Genomic DNA, 24,735 nt, shown 5'->3' on the forward strand with positions numbered 1-24,735 from the left:
ACCGAGTAAAATATATATATATTCTAATATGTTATAATAATAAAACAACGAACACATACACGATGATTTTCACGAGAGACTCCTCGCGGCGTAATTATGCAGAGACCAAATATATCAACATCTATATATTAACTCAAGTTATGTAATCAAGCAATGAATTAGTCGTACACTTAGTATATATAAATACATTTGCCTATGTTTTCAAATTGAAGTCAAGAACAAAAGAACAATATTTGAAAGTGGGTGAGCATGTCTGTATGATTATATAAAAATTAAGACAGTTTGGTACTTCCCAGATATAATTATATATAAAAAAAATCAACAATACAAACAAACAAAAACAAACTATCTAGCATCATCTCAGACTATGCTGTAGGCTTTGTAATATACACTCACAAAATCTTAAGAAAATTGTAAAATAACGCAGACTTCAGATTCCCCCATCATTAACAATGCTCCATTTTATGCAAGCACCACAATTATTTGGTTTCAGTGTAAGAGTTTCCAGCAACACTTTCATGTGTTGCGAGAAAAATTGAATTTAAATTAAGTATTTTAATTAAAATAAAATTACAAACACACCTATAGAAACACCTATTTAGAAGCTGGGTCAGTTACTCGTCGACTAGGGGTATTGCTGTAGTTCTTTCTCGAACATTGCGTGTGTGTTTCAAATATACTCTTATCAAATTTAAACTTGAACAAGTTTTTTAAAAATGCTGGATTATTATTTATGTATTGTCATCTCAAATTTGGAAGTCATTACAACGACGGGCATGGAGAGATTCACGAGGAAAATCTGATCTTAATTGTCCATCGAAAATCTGATCTTAATTGTCCATCATGAACAGGTTGACTGCAAACATTTTACCTGTCTTATAAAAAATATTCAATATTGAATTTCGACATAAATCATAGAAGACTTTTTCCTACATAAAAACATCATAGAAAATAATCATAAAAATGTTTAAATTTGTTAATTTAGTTTAAATCCTCTTTTATGCTGCAAAATTCCTTTCTTTCTGAGAAATATTTAAGTTATTCTGGAGGACAAGTCAATAGCAGGTTTTACATGCCATTATCTATTGTGGGCTGTGGTAAAGTGGTCAGCATCTCTATACGCCAGGTAAAAATGATACTAAGGAATTCATCGCTTGTGTGCAATTCATTAGAAATTCTGAATTTGTGCCAGTTTTTGTATTCAGCATAGTAGCATTTTAATCACAGTTAATTCCACAGTAAATATATTTAGGTATTGTTGATATTGTATTCTCATTTCATAAATTAAAAACAAATGAAATTTAAGACAAATGTATTACTGATACATTTTTTGCCCATATGAGCAATACCTCAGCTACCCTCCCCCTGTCCACGATTCTCTGTCACGAAAAAATCTCTTTAAAGAAAAAAATATATGGTTGTTGATTTTTGTATGATCGTTTCTATGTATATCTGATAAGACTTACTAGTATTAAAAACAAGCACCAAAGACCACCAGTTACATGTAGTGTAAATAAACAGTCCTATTGTCTTTTAAGGGGTAGGGTGCAGGTACTACAACAAATGTGTTCTGGTTGCAATTAATTTTTCAGACAACATAAAAAGTTTGCGAATTCAACTAAAAAAATGTCACACTGGAATTTCAACTTATTATCTATCATAAAATATTTTACATGATAAAGTTTATAAAATTTACTTCCAATAATATACAAGAGATACAAATGTACACATGATGATCAATTTGTTAAATTCCTTAGCTCAATGCGCAGAGTCTGCAGTTCTACAATAATTCAGTTAACAAGGTAAAAATGCACTACATATAAATTTCTTAAATAAAATTATATCTATATATATTGGCAAGATTATAAAAATCGAACCCAATGCCACAAGAACATTCAAATCTAGGCGAGCAAATTTTATTCAGTTTAAGGAAAAAAAACAAACACCCTGATAACATGAATGCTGTTGGAATGAAAGGAAAACAAACTCCTATATATATAAATATAATCCATGACAGTCAAAATTTGAATGGTAACATTTTTCCCTTACAGAAAAACAACCTAGACTGAGTGTTTTGTATAGTTTGTGCTTGTTCATTTCAGTTGATCAGCTTTCTACTGTATCTTAGATACTACATACACGAGTCAAAAGCTCTTTGTACAAACACTGCAATTGCCAGCAATTACAAAAATTGTATGTACATTTGTTAACATATTTTTAAAATTTAATGTTGCTCTTAAATGTAAAAAAAAAATTCAAGCTTTAAAACAAATTCTTTTAAACTTATTTTCTATTACTCAGTAGTAGTTAATCTTACTTATAACTATGATTATTTCATGTTTTTCTTTAAAATACACTCCCATTATAGTTTTAGCACTTAAACTCTTCTTTATTAAAAAAATGACAATCTGGAAAATTCTACATTAGATACAATAATAATTATTCACAAATAAAAACAAATACACTGTAAGTAACTTATGTAAGATTTACATTATTCATATTCCATCCTAGTTTGGATTTCTACAGAAACATCAGACAGACAGTTTATCCTTTTCACCTAGTAGCATCTGCATGTATTAAGAGTGATAAAATTCTCCTTAGTTTTTAGTTTCTGTTGTGTCCTTGCTTAACAATAAGTGTTGAGACACCCTATTACACTGAATTTTACGACCAACATTTGATCATACCTGTATCAATTCTAACAGTTTCAATCCATGTGAACAGGTGTGTTCTACCACTGAAGACCCAGGACAAGTAGAAAACCCTTAAACCCCCTAAGCAGGAGACATTATCATCCAGTGTCACAATTTAAAAAAAAATTTTTTACCATGGACCTTGTCTTAAAAGTTCCTTAATTTCAAATTTGAGCATAAAAAATAATTTTGAGTTTAATTTCATGCACTCTTCAGTAGATTGTAGCTGTATATGGACTTTTATAGCACATCAAACCAGTGTAAATCTCTTTTTAATTAAGGTTAGTTTTACATAAGCATCACATTGATATTGATTATAACTGTAGATCTAGATCTCAATTGATATTAAAAACCGTCTACTACACAAAACTGTCATTTTCTTGTACCACTGAAGTTAGCCAGCACCATTACAAAGGTGTTGTCAGTTGGAAACACATACACGCTTATATTAACCTATATGTCAGTTACATACTATTTCTTAAGGAATGGATCAAAAGGGGTATACAGCAAAACTCGGTTATAACAAACTCACTGGGACCTATGAAATTACTTAGCTATATCCATAATTCTTTATATGCGTATCAAGAATTCGTTAAATTTATATGGCTGGGGATCCACGGTAACTTCGCTATATCCGTGATTTCGCAATATCTGTGTTCGTATTAAACGAGCTTTACTGTACCTGCAAATTTCTAAATAATCTAACCGTAATTATAACCACTCTGATAATCTGGCTCAAATAAAATTCTAGAAAAAAAGAACTGCGGACTGTTTAGGTCTTTTGGTAGAGAGTATGTAGACTGTGTGATCAGGCTCTGTGTTATATAGATTCCACTACGACTGTAAATCTACTGGCGTATGTAGACGAGGTACAGAGCTGCGACTTCTGGTTTACGGGTACAAGCTGGTTTTGTGTGTATTCTGCTGCCATTGGTAGTTTGTTTTATTTTTGTTTCAGCTAAAACAACAGAATAATTAAAAATACCTTAATAAATTTCATAGATGTTATTGTTGTAAGACCTAAGTTTTTCCATGTTTTTTTTTTTTTTTATAAAATAAGAGAGGTTAGTGCATACTTACAATGCCTTACTTTTTAAACATCTTAAAAATGGATGTTTTTTTTGTGGAAGGGGGTCCCATGAGCATAGGTACTTGGTTTTTGTGTGTTATGTTGATCTGAAACAACATAAAATATATATCACCTTAAGTAGTGATAGCTGACACATCTTCACATGTTAAATAATATTTACATGTACATATTTAATAAAAATGGAATTATTTATTGCTTCATGAAATCCTGTGTTTAACTTTTTAACAACAGCATTTAAAGCATTTCAAATTTGTCATATAAATCATGAGTTATTAACATTTATCAAACATTTCTCACATTCAAGTAAAGATTTGTAAAAACTTCTCGTTAAGAGAATTGACAAGGTGTGACTTACAGTACATGGAGGCTGTAACCAGGGCTCACCATCTATCTGCATAGGGAACCTTTTTCTCGTCCTGTAATAAAATTTACAGACTCATTCACATACATAACATTAAACTGACTAATTAAATTTATAGGAATATCAAACTACTTATTTGATTTTATATATACAGTAAAATTTGTCTGAACCCTACATCACTGGTTCCAAAGATATTGGCTGCATTACATTTACAGCTGTGGAATTTACTGCAGTGGACTTTAAGTTTACACCATATTAGACAAGTTTTCAGATTATACAACATCCAGAATAGTCAAGTTTTACTGTATTTTACATCATTACACTGTGTAGGAATATTAGACCGCTGACTCTCACCTGATCACAACCTGAGTACACTGTGCCAGTCGCCGCCCCGAGGCCCTCAGACCGGCGTACACCTGACCCATGTGCATGCTGTTCTCCAACCCCACCACCTCAATCATACTGTCTCCCACATCTGAAACCATAAACATCAAAATATCTAATACCGTACACATCAAAACAGATCTCAAAAATCGTCATTAAATGATATAAGATTATAATATTCCATAATTGTTTCAGTAATGCTCAGAGTTTAAGGAAGGTGGTCAGAAGATCTCTGTTTCTAGAGTATATAAACATTTGGACAAACAGATTTTCAAAAGATGTACATAGAAGAAGTTTTCTTTATTGTAGGCATGCATGGATAAAAATGTCTTCTTTTAAAAATAATTGAAAAGGATTCTTTTCACCATATCTTATATTGTTCTAAGAATGGTCTAAAAACTGAACAAGAAAACAATATCTTTAATTATACATGCAAATGTTTATATGGAACAGTCATAATTTGATATGGTTTACAGTATAAATTAAAAGAATTTATCCATTTACACTTTTTTTTGAAATATATTTTCCTTAACAATGCCAATTTCAGATATATTTCTTCATATTTCAAAGTACTTTTTTCCCCATCGATTTAACATTTAACTAGAAAAAAAAAATTCTATTGTTGCACCAAAATATCTTTTTAATTAATTGCATACATCATTTGATGAGAATCAAATTTAGAAATACAGCTGATCTTATTGAATTTTTTCTAACGGTTTCACCAAGGGGAAAATGACATCTTATGAGCTAATGATATATTTCTTGCTAAAAATCATTTCTGAAACAGTGGTCTTATTTATTGAGTTCCTTTCACACCAGGAGACTTGATATATTAACTTCCGATGATGAACATTTATGACAGAAAACAATATTAAACATACAACTCTTGTCAACGGCAAAAAAAGCCCGTAAAGATCTTAATCCCGTTAGGAATCTGTCGTCATGTGTAGAGATGCTGGGAACTCGTGGATCATCAAATAGGATTACACTGTTTATTCTCTCGTCCATGATTTCATATTGAAAAACATTTCTCTCTGTGAACTGTACCACAGAATTAAGAGCCAGACTTAAGTTCATCTATTTTTTATTTATTGTTTATTTTTATGGCTTATTCAATGACAAAAAAAATTCAGTATTAAATAACTCATGAGTTTGGAGGAATTCTCAAAGTAATATCTTTTAATTTCCACAACAACTATTTTAATGGGGAAAAACATGTACAAATGGTTACAACACAAATAAAAAAAAACTTAATTAGTAATTGTGCCATATTAATATTTTTCTTTTATAAAGTAACTAAGTATAAATAACAGACAAAGGTGCAGCTTGCATTTGAAATAGCAGGCAACTAATAGGTCAGACCTTTATCAGCAGAACAATTAAGTTACTTTCTGATATATACATTTATTTATTGGTTCCTTTCACTATCAAGGCACTTGATTCCTCCAATCCATTGTCAAAAGCCTATAATAGTATTAACTGCTGAAAACAAAGGTCCCGTTTGATGTTTTTATTCTTTTTTCTATTCATTGGATTTCACATTTCCACCTTTTTTAACCATTGAAAATTACCCTCATACTGGAATCACTATATGTAAATGAGGAGATTAATTCAGTGTAAATGAAGAGATCCATTGTTTGCAACCGTGGCAAATCACATTTAGAATGAGGATGAAGTCTTTTTTATGTGGCCATAATTGTGACGATAATCTTTACCAGTAAAAGACATTTTTCCTCTGAAAAATACACCAAGAATATTAATTTTGTCAATACAGATTTATAACAGGGGAAAAAACCGCCCCATTAGAATCTTAACTCTCCATGTTTTTACCGTATGGAGCCAGACTTAATGGTAGAGGGGCCTTTTTTATAATTGGAATGATCGGAGTATATTCAAATTAGCTAAGGTATTACCCTTGTAATTGCAACTTGTAAGTGCTGAGGCTTTTTACTTTACAGGAAACATTTAGTAGAAAATAAAAATTAGACGCGATAAGAATCTGATCATGTGTCACGAAAATGAGAATGATTAACAAGATCATTTTCGGGTGAATTTAATACCAACACGCTTGAAAGCAGTCAATACGTTTATGCCATTTAAATGACAGGAAAGTTATTTACTCCTACTATTTAATTAAAAGTTAATTACTGGAATCATATTGACTTTAAATATAAAGAAATCTATGCACTTTAGAATACTTGTTTAAATTTTTCTGAAGACATTCTACGGCTCACGGAAGCAATTTTAAAAAGGCTTTATATATTGATATAGGATCCATAAACAAGACTCACACCTAGAAGACTAATACATGGCCCAAAGACCATAAATGAAGTACAAACTTAAGTCAGATTTCAAAAGGAATGCAACTTTTGAAATAATTCTGTTAATAAAACAATTTTTCTCATTCATCTGAATTACAATATTTAATTTTAAACATGACATTTAGATCAAGAAACTCAAGATATTCAAAATCAAAATTTTGACTAAACTCTGTTCTTAGTTTATTGTTGGGGATTAGTGTTTAAAGTATGTGATTCAACCCTAGCTTCTTTAGAAATCAAATCATTCAAACTTATTTGGTTTATGGTGTACCTGACAAGATACATCTATATTTCACTGGTTCATAGAAAAGAGAATGTTTTAATAAATTCAAATTTTGTTTCTTTCCCCTTTTTTGGAAGAATTCTTACTAACACCATTTTTCATAGAATACTGCAAATCTTAAAATAATTTAGCCATTGCAAGATCACACTAAAAAAGTAAAATTTTTATAACATCTTTAAATGCTAACTTATGATATTATGAAAAAATAAATTATCCCTTGCATATAATTCATACAATTTGACAGTGAAATCCACGATCATTTTTGAAATAAAATATCAACTTCATGTAATTCATAAACCGAGGACAAAATGTAAATGACACTCTCAATTTCCATAGAAAATTGATCTTCAAATTACTAATAATTGGGAGAGAATTAGACTTAATTTGTGCAAAAAAGAGTTTTAGTCTCCAATCTCAGAATCAGACATTTGATACAGTATTAAAATGATTTGTTTCACTTCATAAAAATCTACAAAATCAGCTGAGAGAAAATAAATGTTAGTGCTCTTTTCTTTTCTTGTGTATTTCTTCTGCCTTGGATGTTTCAAGAAAAAAATCTTGAACACTTTCCTAGAAACTAAGCTAGATACCAAATTAAGAGGAAAAAAGTACATGAAAATGTATGGCTTAATTTCTAAAACATGTTATTAAGAAAATTTTGCCATAACAACAAAAAGAAATTAGAGAAAATTATACACATATAAAGATGTAAAATATCTGTACACACAGATAATAATAATTTTAAAAATCGTAATAGATTTCATAATTTTTAATAAAATTAATTAACTCAAAGGACCGCTCTTGTACCCATAAATCTAAAACCTACTAAGCAAAAGTGATTATCTTCCCCTAAAACCTCCAGTTATTCTCCGCCTGGCCTGATTCACCACGCCATATCATAAGAACTGGGCAAAATCAATAAAAAAGACGGACCAGGTACAATATGGAAAGCCAGGATCCTGCCGATTTTTATTACATTTTATAACGACTTTCATGTCAAAATGACAAATTGTTTATAGTTCTATTTAGAAGGTTGTCAGGAACAAACAGAGCTTTCTCAATTAAGAAAAATTGTTACCATGGTGATGTGATGATTATTATAGAATGGTGGCAGAATTATTTTTGATGAACAGCTTAAATGCTGATAGTTTGTGCGATGCCTGTGACAAAATGCATCCTCTTGTGTGAGATTTTTTGAGATTTGTAAATCATGGTAATAGACACAGCCCCAATTAACTTCTCCACAAAAAGAGGAGAGATAGGAACATCCCAGCTAATAGATACACTAAATGAAGTCCCCATAGCTTCTGCTGTGAGCATTAATTGATTCTCCTACAAATTTAAAGGAGAGTCAGATGACAATTCATTATAACAACTCAATGAGGGAGAGATCTGCGAATAACTCATGCTTGCCCCTATTTCATTGTTAAGGAACTGTATACATTTGCTTTACATTCATTGTTAATCATGGTTAATACATAGATAGTATCTTTTGAACATGTTTTTACTCTCATCCATTTCTTTTTCTTTTAAGGGGGGGGGGGGGGGAGGGGATAACATAATTTTACTAATCAACATTTATATTCCATGCCTACTTTGATTTGTATAAATCTAAGTGTCCAATTTTCTTCATTTGAAAATTTTCTGGAGTTCTGGAGTATATATCTATACAGGAAGGTATATTACTCTTGTTTGGCACTTTTTCTTAAACAAGGAATTCTATTATTACAAACATACAAAGAGATTCCTTCCAAGAAGAAATTCTGTTACATTTTTAGTACATATTGTATACTCTGTACTTACACTGTACTTTGATGGAGAGTTCTACTGATTATTGGTAGACCCTGTACCTACCCTGTACAGCTATGGAGAGTTCTATGACATACCTGTACTATTGTTAGACCTTGTACTTAGTCTGTACACCTATGGTGGGACCGACTGATGACATGCTATTGGTAGACCCTGTACTTAGTCTGTACACCTATGTAGAGTTCAGCAGATGACATACTATTGGTAGACCCTGTGCCTACCCTGTACAGCTATGGAGAGTTCAGCAGATGACATACTATTGGTAGATCCTGTACCTACCCTGTACAGCTATGGAGAGTTCAGCAGATGACATACTATTGGTAGACCCTGTACCTACCCTGTACAGCTATGGAGAGTTCAGCAGATGACATACTATTGGTAGACCCTGTACTTACCCTGTACAGCTATGGAGAGTTCAGCAGATGACATACTATTGGTAGACCCTGTACTTACCCTGTACAGCTATGGAGAGTTCAGCAGATGACATACTATTGGTAGACCCTGTACTTACCCTGTACAGCTATGGAGAGTTCAGCAGATGACATACTATTGGTAGACCCTGTACCTACCCTGTACAGCTATGGAGAGTTCAGCAGATGACATACTATTGGTAGACCCTGTGCCTACCCTGTACAGCTATGGAGAGTTCAGCAGATGACATACTATTGGTAGACCCTGTACTTACCCTGTACAGCTATGGAGAGTTCAGCAGATGACATACTATTGGTAGACCCTGTACTTACCCTGTACAGCTATGGAGAGTTCAGCAGATGACATACTATTGGTAGACCCTGTACCTACCCTGTACAGCTATGGAGAGTTCAGCAGATGACATACTATTGGTAGACCCTGTACTTACCCTGTACAGCTATGGAGAGTTCAGCAGATGACATACTACTGGTTGAGAATTCCCTGTCTTTGTCTTTTTTCGCTGCTTTCTGAGCTTTTCGGCGCTTTTTCTGGCTGGGGTTGTCTCCCCATAGATTCGTACCACCATAGATACTTGGAATATTAAGAAGTGCAATACCCTCTAATCGTGGTCCATTGGCCAAATCAAGGGCATATCCATCACACTAAAATAAACAGGCATTCAAGGAACATTACCAAAATTTAACTGAAACTAGAAATATGTCCATAGGACATGAATACCCTGCCGAGGGTATATTATGAAACATGAAAATTTGTATTAGTATATGAAATTTGATCAGAATATCTTGAATAGTGATGTATTTGAATTGCTTACATCAGTATATATCACCATATGAAGTTTGAAACTAACCTCTTTAAAGTGAGGTCAAGATAAAAAATGCCAAGGTCAAAAAATGTTGATGCAGTTGAAAAGCTCTCATCAGTATGTATCAGCATATGAAGTTGAAAAATTATTATAAATGGTTTCTTTAAAACTGAATTACACCAATTTGATAAAGTGAGGTCAAGGTCAAATGAAAGGTCAAGGTCAAAAAAGTTGATACAGTTGAAATGCTTACATCAATATGAATCAGCATATAACGTTTGATCATATAATTTAGTAATGTGAGGCAAAGGTCAAAGCAAAGGTAAAGGTCAAAAATGTTGATGCAGTTGCATATCTCTCATCAATATGTATCAACATATAAAGTTTGATAAAAAAATCTTGAATGATTTCTTTAAAACTGACTTAGACACAATTTGAGAAGTGAGGTCAAGGTCAAATGAAAGGTTAAGGTAAAAAATGTTGATGCAGTTGAATTGTTACATTAGTATGTATCAGCATGTGAAGTTTGACACTAATTTAGGAAAAGTTAGGTCAAAGGTCAAAGGAAAGGTCAAGGTCAAAAATGTTAATGCAGTTGAATAGCTTTCATCAGTATGTATCAGCATATGAAGCTTGATAAAAATATCTTGGATAGTTTCTTAAAAACTGAGTTAAACTCTTATTTAAAAAAAGTGTGGTCAAGGATGGAAAGACGGAAGAACAGAAGATGGACATGACAAACACTATATGCCCCGGCCATATTCATGGCAGGGCATAAAAACCATTGTTCAGAATATGTATTTCTTAACATTGGGTATTTGTAAGAATTTTTCATTTGAAATATACTGCAGCAGCAGTTAATTTGTTCATTGACAAATGATACTTTGCATGATTAAATTTTTCACACATGCTAACTGTTTGATCATCATCACAAAACAAAGAACCCAGACAGTTAGTTATTGCATATATTTAAATAATCCTTGATTAAATAAATAAAAAAATGAAGAGATAATAATGCTATTGCATTCAATAATTGACATTAAAGTCCTTTACCCTGCCCAGTGATTCATAAAACCACACTTAGCATTGTTTTGTCCCCAATTAGTGAATGGTTTTATGAATCAAGATATCAAGTTATATCTTTATTTGTAGATTTCTCTCAAACACATTTGAAAATAATTTTTTTCTATCATTTATTCATCATATGATACATACCATAATGTCTATTTCTTCATGGAGGTTTTTACATGTGGCTGATAGGGTCTCAGAGGTATAAAACTCAAAATACCACATCTTATTTTTCATCCTGTATATAAACAAACAGCAAGATACATATAAAGCAATAGAATAAATTAAAAAACTTTTTTAATATCCATTTCTTCCAAGATTAAATTACACATTATTTGATTACTTGAAAATTGCTTCAATGCTGAGATTAGTCAAAACAATTAACATCATAAGAAAATTTGCCCTACGATTAATTTCACTCCACAAACATAAATTAAAACAATTACCTACCTGCTATTAAATTTTTCAGGATGTTTTTCTCGCATTAAATGGAATCTGTGAGCAATGGAAGCATCCTAAAAGAAAGAAAGACAACTCTTATTCTGCAACAAAAGTACCTTCAAGCTATGAAAAAGCAGTTATTGATAATATTGCATGGGTTGGGTACTACTTACAATACCAATGGAAAAGTAGTTATTGATAATATTGCATGGGTTGGGTCCTACAAAAACCCCAATGGAAAAGTAGTTATTGAAAATACTGAATGGGACTGCATCCTACTTGTACCCCAATGAAAAAGTAGTTATTGATACTATTTCATGGGACTGGGTCATACTTATTACCCCAATGGAAAAATAGTTATTGATAATATTGCATGGGACTGGGTCCGACTTACTATTCCAATGGAAAAGTAGTTATTGATAATATTGCATGGGACTAGGTCCTACTTAAAACACCAATGGAGAAGTAGATAATGATAATATTGCATGGGACTAGGTCCTACTTAGTACGTAGTACTCCAATGAAAAAGTAGTTATTGAAAATATTGCTTGGGTCTGGTCCTACTTACTACACCTATGAAAAAATAGTTATTGATAATATTGCATGGGACTGGGTCCTACTTACAATACCAATGGAAAAATACTTATTGATAATATTGCATGGGTTGATCCTACTTACAACACCAATGGAAAAGTAGTTATTGATAATATTGCATAGGACTGGCTACTTCTTTCTTCCCCAATGGAAAAGTAGTTATTGATAATATTGCATGGGACCGGGTCCTACTTAACGAGGCCAAATCTAGTTGGAAATTACGAAAATGGAACGATAAAAAATTTTAATTCTTGGAAATATATTTGTATTAGGGATGTCAACGAATAGTCGACTATTCAACTGTCAGTCGAAAGGACCGACTATCGAATAATGCGACCGACTATCGACTAAATAAAATACGATAAAAAAAAGAGCGGTAACTCTTGATTACAAATTTATGAAAAAGTTCATGGGTTATCTTTCTTTACAAAGTCATTGCTAGCTATTCATTTGTGAGTATTATTCACTACGTAAGAACCTTTCAGAAAAATCAAACCCCCAATTAGGTCTAGGTTTCATAGATTTTCAGTTCAGTTTTGAAAATGCCACCACCGAAATCAACCGTGTGGAAATTTTTTAAGCGAAACTTTGCTCTTCTATAATCTGATAATTGTCAATAACAATTGTTTTTCTGATAAATTATGAATCACTGTGCTGGGTTTTGTTTGTAGAATTATAATGAAAACACAGTTAATTAGACTTTACATTCCATGTATCCAAAATATTGTTACTTTAGTAATATTCAAAGGTTCACATACGGTAGCCGAGACACGTTTTGATATTAATTTGATAATTACTTTTATAAAAACACGCATACATTGTAGTGTTGTAAGCTAGGGCATTTAACTGTTTTAAAGTTAATACGGTAATGGGTATTAACAATGTCACACGGGCACCTGACGTGTAGACGCTGTGTTTATCTTATTTTATTTAAATGAGTTTTAAAAAATATTTGCTGGTGGTTTTTGATGCATATTAAAACTAAATAATTATAATTTCATGTAAACATAATAGCTACAAGTCAAGTGCCTGTGAATATCTGTCAAAAGCATACGTAATGCATAAATCAAAGAAGGATAACTCTTGCATAGTCTATGCAAACGAAAGTAAAACGGAAATTAAGATTTTATTATGAAAAAAATGTTCCGAATGGTCGACTATTGTTCGAATAATGCAATCGAATGTTCGACTAAGGAAAATAAAAATTTTGACATCCCTAATTTGAATGCATTATGACAAGAAAAATTAGATTGAAATTTTGTTACCTTGCCTTTATTGTAGTTCAATGGGGGCACTTTCAAGATATGGACCATTTTTCGTGTTTTTATACACAATTACATACTAAAACTCCCCAATAAACAAAGTAGTTGACAGATTAAAAAAAGTAAATGATGAAATGTTTTGTTTTTCACATATATCATGCAATTTTTCATTCCTCTTTTTAAAAATGAAAAGAAAATTGGAGGTAGCCTTTATTGCAGTGAAAAAGGGGACGTCAAAACACAAAAATAGGACTTATTTTATCCAACTAGATATTTATATCAGTCGCAATGGGTTTGCATAACATCAACAAACAATTATAATACTGTATTAGTTTCTAAAAAAATCAATAATTCTTACATTATGAAATAATTTTCTCTCCATGCTTTATTTTTTTCTTAACACAAGACGTTGTTTTATGTGGAAAGGGGGGGGGGGGGGTAAAAAAGGCGACAAAAATTACGAAATTTACTAATACCGTGTATTATATAGAAAAATAAAATATTTTTGTGGTTGCATTTAAATGATTCAGAGACTTATTTTTCTTTTTTTAAACTCAAGCTAATCCATGCATATTTAAGTCTGCAGTAAAAAGGGGTGTGTATAAACTCTTCAACATGTTGAAGGAGAAAGACTAAAATTGTTTACTTTTGGTTGCAGTGTTTGTTTGTTTGTTTTTTTTCTAACTCACTTATTGAAATAAAACAAGATAAAATTAATGAATTTGTACCAAGAAATTGATATCTCAAAATAAATTATCTTCTACTGTTGATTATTAATTATAAATAAATTAAAACATGTAAAAAATAGAAATGCCAGAATGAGCCAGCTTTCAACATGCACTGTCTATAGAGCTACCAGGTATGCAAGATCAGCAAAACATTTTAGCGCAATTTGACATCATTTTAATTGTGACGTTATTGTATTCAATTGTTACGGCAGTCCAGGGTACTGTGACGTACTGTGACGTGCCTGAGTCAACACTGCATTAAAACGTATGCGCAGATCAAGTAGATCGGGCCTCGTTAAAACACCAATGGAGAAGTAGATAATGATAATATTGCATGGGACTGGGTCCTACTTAGTACATAGTACCCCAATGAAAAAGTAGTTATTGAAAATATTGCATGGGTCCGGTCCTACTTACTACACCTATAAAAAAAGTAGTTATTGATAATATTGCAATATTATTGCATGGGACTGGGTCCTACTTACTACACCAATGGAAAAGTAGTTATTGATAATATTGCATGGGACTGGGTCCTACTTACTACACCAATGGAAAAGTAGTTATTGATAATATTGTATGGGACTGGGTCCTACTTACCACACCTGTCCAATGGAAGAGAAATTATTGATAATATTGCATGGGACTGGGTGATACTTACTACACCAATGGAAAAGTAGTTATTGATAATATTGCATGGGACTGGGTCCTACTTACCACACCAATGGAAAAGAAATTATTGATAATATTGCATGGGACTGGGTGATACTTACTACACCTATGGAAAAGTAGTTATTGATAATATTGCATGGGACTGGGTCCTACTTACACACCAATGGAAAAGAAATTATTGACAATATTGCATGGGACTGGGTGATACTTACTACACCAATGGAAAAGTAGTTATTGATAATATTGCATGGGACTGGGTCCTACTTACCACACCAATGGAAAAGAAATTATTGATAATATTGCATGGGACTGGGTGATACTTACTACACCTATGGAAAAGTAGTTATTGATAATATTGCATGGGACTGGGTCCTACTTACTACACCAATGGAAAAGAAATTATTGACAATATTGCATGGGACTGGGTGATACTTACTACACCAATGGAAAAGTAGTTATTGATAATATTGCATGGGACTGGGTCCTACTTACTACACCAATGGAAAAGTAGTTATTGATAATATTGCATGGGACTGGGTCCTACTTACTACACCAATGGAAAAGTAGTTATTGATAATATTGCATGGGACTGGGTCACCCTCCTCCTCTTCCTCCCCCTCCTCTGGTTTACTGAACTCAATCTTCCACCGGTCCATCATGATCTTCACGCTCTGGGACACTTTCTGGAGGGTCTTCCGAGGGTTCTCACCGTCATAACCTGTTACCAGAACACAAGCTAATGTGTATGCTGCTAGTTTTCATGCCAGTATGAATGGATTTACTGTACAATATTTTACCTGCATGTATCATAGATTGAGGCATTATAAGTGTTCCTATACACCAATGTTCAGAGAACAATTACTTTTTCATGTGACTGATTTTGCTAACAAATTCAATTCATTTCTACTGATACATGTACATTGCAATGAAAGAAAGAAAATGGCATTTTTCATACTTAAAGTTTAAGACAATGAAACAATAATTATAGATATAAGTACTTGCAAAGTATAAGGAACATATAAACATAGGTAATCAGAGATTACAGAGCTCACCTCAACGAATGTTGTCTTTAAGTAAGGCAAAGTTACACAATTCACCAAAAAAAAAAGTGTACATCCGAAAATGAAAATATTTATGCAATTTTGATCTGATACTTTGGAATAGAGCTATATAAAAACTTCAAACTAGTTCTTTTTCATGAAAATGTAATTAAAATCCAGCATCTGAAGCAAATTTGAGAGTTTTCATGATGCATCACTTGAGCAAGTTTGGTTTATAGAATGTTATATAAGCCTTATAGTTTTTTGGTAATAGACCTGCACCCATAACTTTTACCTGGTCCATTATCTGAAAAATTTATAATTCAGCAGAAGCAAGTCCATTAGTGTGCATAAGATGTATCGTCCATGCAAGTTTGCTCATTATAGGGCTCATAGTTACTTGGAAATGAAACCTGCACCAAAAACTTTAACCTGTTCACTCAACCGGAAAATGTAGGTCAGAAGCATCCGAAGTAAGTCTGGTAGTAGCATCTTTAGATGTACCATCCATGCAAGTTTGGTCATAATAGGGCTTCAAGTATCTTGAAAATGAAAACTGCACCTAAAACTTTAACCTGTTCAACTCAACCAGAAAATGTAGGTCAGAAGCATCCAAAGTAAGTCTGGTAGTATGCATCCATGTACCATCCATGCAAGTTTGGTCATAATAGGGCTCAAAGTATCTTGAAAATGAAAACTGCACCTAAAACTTTAACCTGTTCACTCAACCGGAAAATGTAGGTCAATTCAGCATTCGAAGCAAGTCCATTTAGATGTATCAAACCTGCAAGTTAGGTCATTATAGTGCTCATAGTATTTTGGAAATGAGACCTGCACCTAAAACTTTAACCTGTTCACTCAACCGGAAAATGAAGGTCAGATTCAGCATCCGAAGCAAGCCTAGTAGTGTGCATCCTTAGATGTATAATCCATGCAAGTTTGAAACTTTGACTGGTACAATGAAACACACTAGAAGCATCTTCCATGCATGTCTAATCAATATAGGACATAGAAGTACTCTAAAAGAAAACTGCTCCAAAAAACTTAACCTGGGACGCCGACACCGACGCCGACGGGGACGCCGAGGGTATTACATAAGCTCCCCCAACTTCGTTGAGGTGAGCTGAAAATCTAAATCAATATACAGAAATCTTTATAAGTAAAATTTTCCTAGGAACACAGGTAATTTTGGTTCTCTAGATCTGTTATCTTTTAATTCCAGCATGAAATGTAAATAAAATCAAATATCACACCTCCTCCCCATCGCAGACATCTGGCTAAGTCATTCCCCGTCCCCAGGGGAAGAACGGCGACAGGCGGGCGCTCAGTAAGGCCCATCTTGTCCATGGCATCGATAAGCCAGCCCACCGTGCCATCCCCACCACACACCAGGATACGGGCGCCTGGAACATCCTTAAAGAACTGTAACCTAGCAACAAAAGACAGTAAAACATCCTTAAAGAACTGTAACCTAGCAACAAAAAACAGTAGAACATCCTTAAAGAACTGTAACCTAGCAACAAAAAACAGTAGAATGTCCTTAAAGAACTGTAACCTAGCAACAAAAAACAGTAGAATGTCTTTAAAGAACTGTAACCTAGCAACAAGAAACATCAGAACATTTTTAAAGAACTGTAACCTAGCAACAAACAACAGAACTTCGAAGTATTCCAAATACATATTCTTCCAAATATGAAAAATCTATCCGAGTCAAAGTATGTCTGTTAAAGTAGTTTCCAGTTACATACCCCTGAGTTGGACCATGCTTGATCATGTCATACACTTGCCGTGGATTCAGTAGATATTGGAATTTTCTGATTAATCTGTTTAAATATATAAAAATTTTGAAAACCGTAATATGTTAACAAATCTGTTAGACTAGTGTTGGTCCTGCTAATATTTATCAACTTTCACCATACACTCAAATGCAATTTATGACAAAAATAAATACCTTTATAGTGCACATTTTTTTTAAGTGCTAATAAAATGAAAACAAATGTTTCATTGTTTTCCCAGGCAAATGTGGATGAAATAGCAAGTTTAAGACTAGTCACTTTCTTGAAATGCTTGAAATCAGGAACTTTATTTTGTTGTTGTTGTTTTTTTGTGTTTTGTGTTCTGTAGAATATTGTCACTTGACAACACTCTATATACTGTCCAGCTAAATTCTCAACATTCTGAGGAATGACTTACTTTGCTCCCTGCTTTCCGCCACTCTTCGGATTGACGAACACAAGCAATGGATGAGATCCTGGAATTGGTGTGATTTGAAATGAACTCTGACCCTGAATAAATAAAAAATGTCACTAGATAATTCAACCATTAATTTTGTCTGAATCATTTCAATCAATGTTTACATGATCTATATATAAACATAACAAGATGAACATTAGAAATTCTAGGTGTATCACATAATATTTTGTTTTCAAACTAATTTATATGTTTTATGTGCATTTAATGTTACTTAAAAGGTTATAAATGTTGTTATATATAAATATGGGGCTTCAAATCCAAATATTTGTCAATGAATTTCAAAATATACATCTATGAAGTTATAATTTATAGATCACAAAAAATATTATTTATATGAAAAGATTCTGAAACTTTAAAAGACAGAATGGCTTTACACATTCACATGATTCTTATAAAGGTAATCTAATCTTAAAGTTTCGACTATGAGCAATAGGCATTATACAAGGCAATATCCTGTAAAAAAAATTAATAAAGCATAAATTTATACACAGATATTGTAGGTCCTGTATACATAGGGTTAACAAGGTTTATTTCCCTAGAATACAAGCAACACTGTTTCATATTAAATGCTTTTAGTTTTTGTTTTAGTTCTCTACAGACAATACAGCAAGCAAATTAAAGGACCAGTACACTCAGAGGAAAGCTCGAGATGTTAAAGGCAAAGAGTCACTTAGGGAAGAGTTAGAAAGAATCAAGGTTCTAAGAGAGCTTAGTCAGTGCATTAAGGTCATCAAGGCATTCACTTACAAAATATATACTTTGGGATAATTTCTAAAAATATAAAAATAAATCCTCACATTGAATTTTCTATTCTTTTTTTCAAAAAAAGATTATTTCGTTTATATTTTATTTTTATTCATAGATAAAGCATGTTATTTCAATAAATACACAGAAGTCATTGCTGACTTTTCATGTAATTCTTCTGCACCAGAAAACCTGCATTTTCATTCTTAAAGTAATTTAGAAATAATATGTTTCCTAAAAATAAAATTAGTTTCCAAAATTGTCAGATGGGTATTTTACTGGCATTTAAAAGTTACCCAGTAATATCAATCTATCATAATTTATCTATCTAATGATTGATAATTTTTTTTCTTCTTATTTATCCATCTTTATCATGATTACTATGTTTAATATTTGTAAAAACTCTGTGGCTTAAAAGAATTCATTTTATCGGCAGTCATACAATCAACCCCTAGTTTTACCATTAACACAAAACAATGCACAATCTTTCCATACCATAACAATATACCTCATGCTCATTCAATATAATACATGTAACAACATGCATACCAATTTAAAATAAAGGTTATTAAAAATAAGAACAGTTCTACCACAATAATCTTAAACTATACAGAAAATACAACATAAGAAAACAAAATAATAATCAATAGTTTCTCAGGCACCACCAGGTCAAAAACTGCAGCAATGATAAATTTTATCGACATACTGATAAGGGAAATAACTCAAGAGTTGGAATAGAAAACGGAGTTATACCCCTTTCCATGCATCTTATATAAAGAGAACAAAATTTTTAAAAAGGAAGAACCACTAGATATTATCATTTTGATCAATAATGATAAAAAAACACTTTCTTAACACTAAGAGAGAAACAAGAGGCCCATGGGCCTTATAGGTCACCTGAGCATTATGCAACAACTTTCCAGTGATTGAATTTGATTCATGTTTTAAGCCAGATGCTATGGCATTCACAATTTTGAAAGAGGCACCATTGATCATCATAACAATACACTTAGCAGTTGCTTAGTTTGTTTACTTGATACCCATACGCAGGGTAACGGAACACAAAATGCATTTCAACTAATCAGTAATATTCAGCAATAATCAGTAGTGCCCCTACCATACATGAACCCCTGACCCTTAGGCCTTGATATTTGATTAATATTAAGGAGCAGATTTCAAACCATTCATTCATTTTCAGTATATAAGTACAACCCCCCCTCTATGGTACCCCTGACCCTGGGGCCTTGAAATTCACAATTGTGGAAGATATGGGCCCTTGTCCATCATAACTATATTGGTAGTTCATCTGCTTAATAACCTGGAGCAGAGAAGAAAATTTTCAAAGATTTAATGTATTTTCACTATATAATCAATAGAGCCCCGCCCTAACACCAGAACCCCTGACCCTGGGGCTATAAAATTCACAATTATGGAAGAGGCATTCTTGCTCATCATAACTATATACTTAGTTAGTTTATTTATTTCCTAGGAGCAGAGGAGAAGATTTTCAAAGAATTCATGTATTTTCACTTAGTCCATATAATCAATACAGTCCCACCCTAACACCAGAACCCCTGACCCTGGGGCCATAAAATTCATTATTTTGGTAGAAGCACTCTTGCTCATCATAACTATGCACTTAGTAAGTTTATTTATTTCCTAGGAGCAGAGGAGAAGATTTTCAAAGAATTTATGTATTTTCACTATATAATCTATAGAGCCCCGCCCTTACACCAGAACCCCTGTCCCTGGGGCCATAAAATTCACAATTTTGGTAGAGGCACTCTTGCTCATCATAACTATGCACTTAGTTAGTTTATTTAATACCCAGGAGCAGAGAAGAAGATTTTCAAAGAATTCATGTATTTTCACTATATAATCAATAGAGCCCCGCCCTAACACCAGAACCCCTGACCCTGGGGCCATAAAATTCACAATTTTGGTAGAGGCACTCTTGCTCATCATAACTATGCACTTAGTAAGTTAATTTAATACCTAGGAGCAGAGAAGAAGATTTTCAGAGAATTCATGTATTTTCACTTTATAATCAATAGAACCCCGCCCTAACACCAGAACCCCTGACCCTGGGGCCATAAAATTCACAATTTTGGTAGAGGCACTCTTGCTCATCATAACTATGTACTTAGTTAGTTTATTTAATACCCAGGAGCAGAGAAGAAGATTTTCAAAGAAATAATGTATTTTCACTATATAATTAATAGAGCCCCGCCCTAACACCAGAACCCCTGACCCTGGGGCCATAAAATTCACAATTTAGGTAGAGGCACTCTTGCTCATCATAACTATGTACTTTGTTGGTTTATTTAATACCCAGGAGCAGAGAAGAAGATTTTCAAAGAAATAATGCATTTTCACTACCTACTTATTTAGCCCCGCCCTAGCACTAGAACCCCTGACCCCAGGGCCATGAATTTCACAATTTTGGTAGAGGACTCATTGCTGATTACAATCATGCAAACAGTTTGATTGCTTGATGTCCAGGAGTAAAGAAGAAGATTTTTAAAGATTGCATTAATTTTAGTGGTTTTGGCCCCACCCCTCAGGCCCCAGGGGGGCAGGGATCATGAAATTCACAATTTTTGTTCCCCTTCACCCATAGATGCTTTGTGCCAAATTTGGTTGAAATTGGTTCAGTGGTTGCAGAGAAGAAGCTGAAAATGTTCAAATGTTAACGCACGACGCACGACGAACGACGACAGACGAAAACGGATAGCAATAGGTCACCTGAGTTTACTCAGGTGACCTAAAAACTGAGCTGTCTGCCATGTTTAATTTTTGATATTTTTGACCTGAGAAAGTATTGACGGTTTTGTTTTGATTTTGAAATCAAGTGAAAACAACGGATCTTGGTGTCTCCTTATTTCTACATGGAAAACATGTTCAATTTAATTTTAGATTTTTAAAATACATAGATTCCAATACTCTGAGAAAGGTAACATTTTTTTTCAATAAAAATTGATCTTGACTTAATAAATTCAAACTGAATTCTCTTACAAAAGAACTATAATTTGAATGATTCACAAGCTGGATACATACATCACAAACATCAAATTAGGTCACTTAATTACAGCCCACTCCAAAATTAGAAATAAGTCCAAGACATGGTTGTTTTTACTCTGTACAATACAATGTATGTTGCAGGGAATGAAATTCATACAAGAAATCCTGTGAAATTCTCACCGAGCAATCAAATGTAGCTGAATCGGATCGCTGTAGTTCCTTCTTCTCATTTTTTCCTGACCTTTGTCCCTACAATACAGAACAAATTAAAAGAATAATGACTATCAAGGAGGGGATGGGTTTGCAGGTGTCACCTCTCAGTGAAAACAGAGGTAACAATCCATCTCTCAAAATACATATAATTTCATGATCTAAAATCATATAGGCATCATGGAATTACTTTGGAACTTGCAAATGATTTGAACTAGAGAAAAAATTCACACGATTTATTTTTATCCATAAACCAAGGGCCTATATTGCACTAAGTCCTAGCACAAAAAAAAAATCCCTCACAACTCAAAAGCCGTAAGTGCTGGGTACAGTTCTAAGTCTGCAGCCCTGCATTGGCAATATATGTATGAGTGAAAAATTCTTGAAAAGACAATGAACAAACATCAGCGTAACTGGAAAATCAAAATGTTTAGCTGACCTTTTTCAGCACATATACATTGTTCCGTACTGTTATTCTTTGTACCTACCAGCACTGCCGGACAGATGGAGGTCGGGGGGAGGGTGTGTTCTCGGAACTCCCCCAGATCACATTCAGGCTTCACTTGGGACGTGCACTTATTGTGTAGCTACAAAATTATAATCATATTTTAATTACACTCTAAGAATTAATCAAGTAACGTCACTTATAAAGGATTCTCTTTGACCGAGACTTACAGATATATGACACCAGCGACAATGTACCCCCGTCAGGCCGTTGTAGGTTTTGATTGATTTTCTACACTTGTCACACTTTCCCGGACAATTACCCTCTACCCAATGATGATTCAGAGTCTGTAAAAAAAAAATCAAACTTTTATGAATTTTAAAGCAGGTTATAATAATGAAATGTAGAACAAGAAATTGATGTCACTCTATATTTTGCACATACTCCACATAACCTTCATTTTCTTGTATTATAATAAGCACAATCTCAAAACACACAGACCAGTGTAACAGTTGAGGATACAGTCTGGAGTTTTAGAAGTTTTAATTCAAAGAAAACTCAGATCAGTTATAATGAATTAGAAACTTGCATGTTTTCAAGTCTCAATTTTTAAAAGAAAGTTACCTTTAAGATACATTAAGTTTTAATTTAATATCAAAGGAAATCATTTCATAAACAGTCAATGTTCAGCATATATTTTGAGAAATACAAACTGGTCCTAGTTAAAATTTTTAATTAAATTTTTCCTTTATTTATTGCTTAATCATTGGAAGTTGAAGATGAAATCATTTAATAATACAAATAAGAATCTATAAATTAAATTAAAAATTGTGCATTTTACAGTCAAGTCCAATATAAAAAAACCTTAATATTACAGTTTCATTGTGTACATGTATGATATCTCCTCTGTAATTATTGGATTATAGTGTAAATGCATAAAAAAAATATCAAAATGACAGCAAGTGCCAAACTCCTTCCTAGTCCTAACAGTAGTGATATCTACTGGGGTATCAAGTGTCATCTATATAGACCTTTGGATGGTTCTACACAGGATACTCAGCTGGAGGAAGTATTGAGGTCATAATGATGTAACTAAAACTAGGAACAAGGGAGACACCAAAGTAGAATCAGGTCACTGGGTCATCTTGAAATTATTGCCAATCCCACAAAAAGATACTAGGTTCTGTACATTGTTTCAATGAAAAAGTATCTTAATTGGTGCCCAAATAAGTAAGTAAACTTAAATATTTAAATTTAGTGCACACAATTTTTATTACATTTCACAGTAACATGTATATTTAATACTAAATTACATTTTCCATAGTTCACTGTAGATCATAAAGAAGAAACACTATTGTTTATATTTCAAATTAAGAAAACTGTAATATTAAATTTTTTCATCCTGGATTAGACTTTGTGCTAAGCTGTCAAAAACTTTCTTGTACATGTATATAAAATTTTGTGAAGTGATTATATGGATCTTGTATGACAACTATTTTCAAAGAAAAAACTATAAACAATCCCTTTATACCTGTAGGAAGAAATCATAATTTATAATATTAATAAAATCATACTGGGCATGCTGTTTTAATGAAAAAATTCAAAAAATCAAATATGTTGTTGTTGGCATGAGGTACAGAGAGATTAAAAATAAATGTTAGAAAATGAATTAACATCTAAATATCAACCCTACCAAGGAAATCATATTACAATAATGTCCCAATTACCTGTACAAGAGGTATAACTTAATAATATTCTAAATAATAACTTAACCTTCTCCAACGATGCATTCCCAAACAAGGAGAAAATTATCTGTACCAATTATATAAAATTAAATGTGGTACAAGTAAATGTGGACAAATCCTATTTTCCTTCCACCTCCAACTACTAATCTCCATGCTTTTACTTTCCTTTCTAATCACAATATATTTAAGTTCTATAAAGGTCATTTTATGATCCTCTAACTATTATGAGATGAAAATTTAAGAATGTGTTTGAAATTATACTGCAATCTTCTTTGTACTTAATTTTATTACAAATTTCTAGTCCACAGCAAGTGTCTAAGTTCTAAAATTCACAAACTTG

The 24,735-nt window shown here is 32.7% G+C and overlaps 1 protein-coding gene across 1 annotated transcript in view; it reads right to left on the minus strand.

Moving 5' to 3' along the window:
- Positions 1–458: 458 nt before the first annotated feature.
- The window catches only part of LOC134262643 (diacylglycerol kinase beta-like), a 69,545-nt gene continuing 45,268 nt past the window's right edge, over positions 459–24,735 (minus strand). Inside the window, 15 exon segments of the mRNA XM_062745019.1 lie at positions 459–3,651; positions 3,784–3,869; positions 4,139–4,199; positions 4,499–4,619; positions 9,801–10,014; positions 11,391–11,481; positions 11,694–11,758; positions 15,486–15,655; positions 17,231–17,406; positions 17,726–17,800; positions 18,171–18,262; positions 18,978–19,001; positions 22,176–22,231; positions 22,690–22,792; positions 22,881–22,997. Of these exon segments, the coding sequence (XP_062601003.1) occupies positions 3,648–3,651; positions 3,784–3,869; positions 4,139–4,199; positions 4,499–4,619; positions 9,801–10,014; positions 11,391–11,481; positions 11,694–11,758; positions 15,486–15,655; positions 17,231–17,406; positions 17,726–17,800; positions 18,171–18,262; positions 18,978–19,001; positions 22,176–22,231; positions 22,690–22,792; positions 22,881–22,997 (1,455 nt within the window). The 3' untranslated portion in view covers positions 459–3,647.

This window comes from Saccostrea cucullata, unplaced genomic scaffold (genome assembly GCF_032062105.1).
Source record: "Saccostrea cucullata isolate Sc308-1 unplaced genomic scaffold, CSIRO_AGI_Scuc_v1 ctg625, whole genome shotgun sequence".
Lineage (NCBI taxonomy): Eukaryota > Metazoa > Mollusca > Bivalvia > Ostreida > Ostreidae > Saccostrea > Saccostrea cuccullata.